At 48.3% G+C, this 6,368-nt stretch overlaps 1 protein-coding gene across 1 annotated transcript; it reads right to left on the reverse strand.

Annotated features, from left to right (window-relative positions):
- Positions 1–1,126: 1,126 nt before the first annotated feature.
- On the reverse strand, positions 1,127–6,066 carry LOC122546193 (chitinase domain-containing protein 1-like; the record flags this gene model as incomplete). Its single annotated transcript, XM_043684992.1, has 3 exons — positions 1,127–1,309; positions 2,431–2,532; positions 5,974–6,066. Coding segments are annotated over 3 exons (355 nt in total), but the record flags the coding sequence as incomplete, so codon positions are not given.
- Between the last annotated feature and the right edge of the window lie 302 nt (positions 6,067–6,368).

Below are 6,368 nucleotides of genomic sequence, written 5' to 3' on the forward strand. Positions count from 1 at the left end.
GTGTGTACTATCTACAAGATGCACTGCAGAAATCCACCAAATTCAGCACCTCCCAAACCCACGGCCACTTCCATCTGGAAGGACAAGGGCCGCAGATATTTGGGAACACCACCCCCTGTAAGCTCCCCTCCACTCACCATCCTGACTTGGAAATAGACCATGGTTCCTTCTCAGTCGCTGGGTCAAAACCTGGCCTTCCCTCCCTAAGGGCATTGGGGGTCAACCCACAACATGTGGGCTGCAACAGTTCAGGAAGGCAGCTCAACACCAGCTTCATGAGGGCAACTAGGGACAGGAAAACAAAATACCGGCCCAGCTGACGACACCCATACCCCGTGAATACCTCAGCCCAGCCCGCCCTGACCTGACAATGAAAACTGTCCAAACCAATGGCTGAGACAGTTAAAGGTTAATCACTCCAACTGAAAGGCAATGAGTGGGGGCTAGGCCCCACTGCTGGATGGACCCAACTGCTCCTGAAAGGAGGAAACAACAGTTTGGGGAAAGCAACCAACTTACATTTTCATCGGCATAACATCCTAAAGCACGCCATTCCAAACCTAAACACCTCAGCAGCAAGGATTCCTCAAGCCAACATTGACAGAGAATTACTTTCCCGTTCAGAACAGGAGTGCTTCCAGGAAACAACCACAGTTTGACCAGACGGGTCCAGGCAAACTGTGAGGACCAGCACCACGGAATTATTACAGATCAAGAAACTTTCTGGTGTCCACCGACTCCCCACAAAACCAAGGTGGAGTTCGAGAAACAGCCAACTATTCACTTCCCGAGATTATTGCAGCAACTGGGTTCTGACTAACTCTTCAAAGCCCCTTACTCTCAGGAAGAGAATCTACAAGAGGCCTAAAGCCTTCATCCATATGGCCATTTTTACAAGTACTTTTTACCCGCATCTTCTTTTATTCCTGGTGCCTGTACTATATGTAATAAATGCGTCACACTCTTTAGTCTGTGGTGCTCAGCAATAGTTGAGTTTGATCTTGTTGAAAATGAAAGCTTTGCCGGTTATTTTTAAACAATTCAGAAGCTAAAGGTTAAGCCCCAAGTGAGTGACACGAATCCCCAGTTCCCGGGCCACACTGCAGACAAGCCTGGTCAACGCTGCTGAATCCAGACCGACAGTATGCCCTACCTGTGCCCGACAATGGGCTCTGCTGTCCCTCCAAGGATACCATAGTCCATCCCGTAGAAATTCAGCCCCAAGAGAATCTTACTTCTCCAAACTGCATCTGGGTCCAATGTCTGAACGCAGGCTTGTATCCAGGGGATTGGAGAGTTGGGGCCAGGTCTACAAAACAAGCAACAGCCAGGTTTTCACTCCCGTTCACAGCAATCAATCTTCACACTCAACTGGAACCACACCCACAGCAACTCAGGCCGACCCAGCTCAAAGTCTGAAAGAACAGACCATCTCGTTGGAGAGGCTCAAAGCTTATCGCTAATAAGAGCCCCACAGTTTCAAAACCAGGCACACTGTACCAAGGTGGAGCCATCCATGCTGGCAAACAGAACACTGTTTCAGCCACTCCAGTGTCTGGACCAAGCAATCCAATATGGAGGCCACCGCAGGGAGAGGCAGAGGAAGCTGCAGTCAGAGGGGCTAATGAGCCATCAGCCAGACACAATTCAGTCAGATCCCACGCAGAGGCCTCATGAAACTGAGCTGAAACTGCTGCTTTCTCAGTAATTACATCAACTACCATTGGGATCAGAGCTTTATTAACAGCCAGATTCTGGTTTGTGGGAAGTCTTGCAACGCTGATGCAGCAGCAACAGCCTGGGCCCACGATCCTGAGGTGGCGAGATCGAGAGCATCTTCTGCTCTCTCAATGACAGGAGGGAATGGATTGATTCGAGTGGCTCAGGGATCATTTACAACAATTCAGACCAACAACAAGCACACCGACTGGAAGTGCTGGGTGTACGGCCTACTTCAGCTCCTGGGCCTTAATGACCTCAACTGCTCCAGGCAGGACAGAGGTGTCAGAATCCTGTCCGGAAGACTGTGCCGGAATCCCAATTTTGACAGGCGTTTGGAAAGGGGATGGCGATTGCATGGAGTAGCTTAAGTGTGTAGACCGACAGGATGGATAGTGTGGAATATCGTGCCCTTTGTTCGGAAAAGACCACGAACAGGGAATCCTGTGTTGCCTTGTTAGAAAAGGATGGGTGACAGAGGGATTTCCATCTGGAATGAATGGCAGGTGAGGGACTTTCTGGGCTGACCCAAAAAACAAAATGGCGGGCAAGTGTGAGGGTAGGAGCGAGGTTCCTGGTGAAACGGGAGATGTGTTCCGAGGTTGCAGACCTGTCAGAGTCTGCCTCAGAGCCTCAGGGTTACACATCGTGGAAGGCTGGCCTAGACTGGACACTGTCTTTCCCCAGTGGGAGCCCTGGGACACGGCTTACCGATGCTGATTCGAAAAGTCGTACGTCATGAGACTGAAAGCGTCCACCACGGGGGCCAGCTGCTCAAAATCCTGCTTCCCAAACATTCCCGGCTGGTTGGTCCTGGAAACAGGGAACAAGGCACACAATCTTCAACGTCAAACGGCAACGCAGCAGGTGCCCAGCCCAGATGGTTTGGACTCTCTCCACCCACCCTCTTCATCCCCCTCCCCCTGGGACTGCTCGCTGTATATCCAGCCCCTCTTCCCACACCCAAAGCAAAACGTTCACTCCACATTCACCCCCGATGAGTACAGTGTTAGCTACTTCAACATTTCCTCAGAAAAAAGGCCCCTTCATCCCAGGAATCTTCAAGTCAATCCCTCCTTCAATCTGGACATCAAACCTGCACACAATATGCCAGGGTATGGACTCATCAATGGCCTATCCAGACTTCCTCTTTTATTATTCCATCCCCTTGCAACGAGCACATATCTCATTTGTCTCCCTAACGATTCATTATACACACTGTCCTTTTGAGACTCATGGACAAGGACACCCCGATCCCTCTGCACTGTGGCATTCTGCAGTCTCTCTCCTTCTCTACGTCTCCATCCAACCCTCACATTTTCCGCATTATGGTCAAACGTTTGCCCACTTGCTGGGCCTTGCAATATCAATATCCCCTTCACAGCCAGCTTGTCTACATACTCTATCCTTTCACCCTCAGCACCAGGGCACTCCATTATTAACAATTTGTTGATCGGAGAACAGCTCATTACCTGACAGTTTGTTCACTGCTCGCTGACCAATCCTTTCCCCCAATGATGGACAATCCTTTTCACTGAAGTGCAGCCACCGAACGTGTGGTACTTCATCATGGCGGTGGGGGGAGAGAGCACGGCTCTGGGGCTGGGGGGAGAATGGCCAAAGAGGGTATGGTGGGGTGAAACAGACGGGGAAGAATGGGGTGGAGGTTTCCTTGGGGGGAGAAGAGAAAAACAGTGGGAATGCCATTCTGGGAAGAGGGTGGGGGTGGAGAGGGAAGAAATGCTTGGTAGCCAGGTCCTGGGCCCTGTCCATCATAGCCCAGCCCTATCCATCCATTATCTCTCTTCACTCACCTGCCACAACCTGTCCACTCACACACACTGTCTGTCTACCCACACACACACACACACACACACACAACAATACTCCTGCCCGCTCTCTTCCCCCCCCTTGCCGAGCCCAGCCAAAAGCCCCAGCTGCTGTTTTCACCCCTGCCACCTGACTGTGGTTTCGGTGTTGAGCCTGCTGTGCACAGTGTGGAATTTGACCACGATGCATTGTGGGAGAGAGCCTGGAACTGGGCGTGGGAGTATTTCAGAGTGAGCTGTGCACTCAGTGTCTGTGGGAAATCTAAACCTCCCATCTCTTTATAATGTACTTGGTGATCCTTTATCCACCCTGTTCATTGCATTCCTAAAGGACTCAAATAGGAAATCGCTCTAACTCTTTACGTTGTCCTGTTACCACCTCCAGAATAATAATCATATGTTGTGCCCGACAGACCTCAGGCTAACCACTTGACAGTTTCTTGCATCCTTCCATTTCTGAGAGAAGTTTTCCAATCAGTTGGGACTTTGCTAGAATCAGAAGCTATGCTGTACTGCCCGTTAAAACACTATCCATCAGGATCCACATGGTTTTATCAAAGTAAATCATGGTTGTGCAATTTGCTAGAGTTCTCTAAGGTGTAACAAGCAATGCCGATAATAGGGATCCTGGATTTTCCAGACAGCATTTGGTAAGGTGCTGCATGAAGGGTTAATGCACAGTGTAAGGTCACGTGGGGATCAGAGTAATTTAATCACTGGCCAACAGAAAGCTGACAGTTACAATAAATAGGTCTTTTTCTGGTTGGCGAGCTGTAACTGGTAGGATGCCACAGGGTTGGGTCTCAGGCCCTAACTATTTCCAATCGATATGAGTGACTTGGATGCAGGATAGAAAGTACTACAGCCAAATCTGCAGGTGACACTCGAACAGGAGGGACCGGAAGTTGCAATGAAGATATTTACAAACCAATATGGATTGATCAGGTGAAGAGACCAGACTTTAGCAGGTGAAGTTTAACGTGGCCAAGCGCGAGGTTATCCATTTTGATCGGAGAATTAGAAAGGCAACTTATTATCGAAATGGAGAGAAACGTCAGAGTGCTTCAGTGCAGAGGGATCTGGATTTTCCTCTGCATCTTTTGTTTTAATTCCTTCACAGGACGTGGACATTGCTGGGTAAGCCAGCATTTATTGTCCATCCCTAACTACCCAGAGGGCATTAAAAATCAGCTACATAGCTATGGGTCTGGAGTCACATGTAGGCCAGACCAGGTAAGGATGGCAGTTTCCTTCCCTCAAGGATATTAGTGAATCCAGATGGGTTTTTCCGACCATTGGCAACGGATTCATGATCATAAATAATCTCTTAATTCCAGATTTTTTAAAATTGAATTGAAATTCCACCGTCTGCCAAAGATGGATTCAAACCCAGGTCCCCCGAACATTCCCTGGGTGGCTGGGTTAATGGTCCAGTCAGAATACCACGAGGGTATTTCCTCCCCCTGCATGAATCACAGAAATCAGGAATGCGGGTACAACAGATAATAGGGAAGGCAAATGGAATTTTGGCTTTTATTATTAAAGGCTTGGAGTATAAAAGTAGGGAAGTGTTGCTGCAGCTGTATCAGTGAGACCGTACCTGGAGTACTGTAGACCGTCCCGGGATTAGTGTGGACTAGTTTGGTCCTCATACTTGAGGAGGAGGGGGGAGGGGGGGATGTAGTTGCAATGGAGGCAGTTCAGAGGAGATTCATTCAATTGATTCCAGAGATGAGGAAAGAGATTGAGCAGTTGAGGCCTGTACCCTCTGGAGCCAAGGAGAATGAGAGGAGATCTAACTGAGGTATATAAGGGGATGGACAAAGCAGATGTGGGGAAATCTAGAAAGGTCACACAGTTTTATGTTAAGGGGTGGCAGATTTAAAACAGATTTGAGGAGAAATTATTTTTCTCAGTCATAAACAGTTAAAATTCAGGACCCCCCGGATGCAGGGGATGCTGGGTCACCAAGTACATTTAAGGAGATTTTTAATTAGTAATGGTTTAAAGGATTATGGGGAGTGAGCAGGAAAGCGGACTCAAGGCCGAGATGAGATCAGCTATGACTTTACAAAATGTCAGAGCAGGCCGGAGGGGCTGAGCTGCCGACTGCTGCTCCTAGTTCACATGATAGAAAGAATAGTGTGGGGATTTGAAACCTTTGTTGCTATCTGCGTTGAAATCTTTGTTACCTTTTGTTTTGTCTCGAGTGATATTGCACATTATTTTTCTTGTTTAATAAACATTTTCATTTTCTGTTAAAAGTACACTGGCAGCCTCTTGTGACTGCTTTCACTAACAGCCCTCCAAATTTGAAAAGAAACCAAGCTGGGATCTAATGCTGCTTTTCCAGGAGACTATGCAGTCAGTGACATTTCCAGACGGAAAAGCCCATGTGTTATTGAGCACAGCATCCAATGCTTACCCTGCAGAGATGGCTGGGGGAATCACCAGCACAATTTTCAGCTTGGCTTCCCACAAGACATTGGCCAAGTGGCGGATCACATGGACGAGTTCCCTGGAAGACAAATTCATCTCATCAAAGACAAAAGGTCATTTTGCCCCTGTCCTGTTCCCCAGAGGGAAAAAAACCTTAGCTTCTTGATATCCTTCATGATTTCATCGACCTCTATAAAGTTACTCCCTCAAACTCCAACACTCCAGTCTTCGCAATCCAGCCTCTCCTCACAACTCAAACCATCCATTCCCAGCAACACCCTGGTAAATTTCTTCTGAACCCTCTCCAGTTTAATAATATCCTTCCCACAACAGTGTGACCAGAAGTGGACACTGTATTCCACAAGGGCCCTGACCAGACGG

Source organism: Chiloscyllium plagiosum, unplaced genomic scaffold (genome assembly GCF_004010195.1).
Source record: "Chiloscyllium plagiosum isolate BGI_BamShark_2017 unplaced genomic scaffold, ASM401019v2 scaf_71062, whole genome shotgun sequence".
Classification (NCBI taxonomy): Eukaryota; Metazoa; Chordata; class Chondrichthyes; order Orectolobiformes; family Hemiscylliidae; genus Chiloscyllium; species Chiloscyllium plagiosum.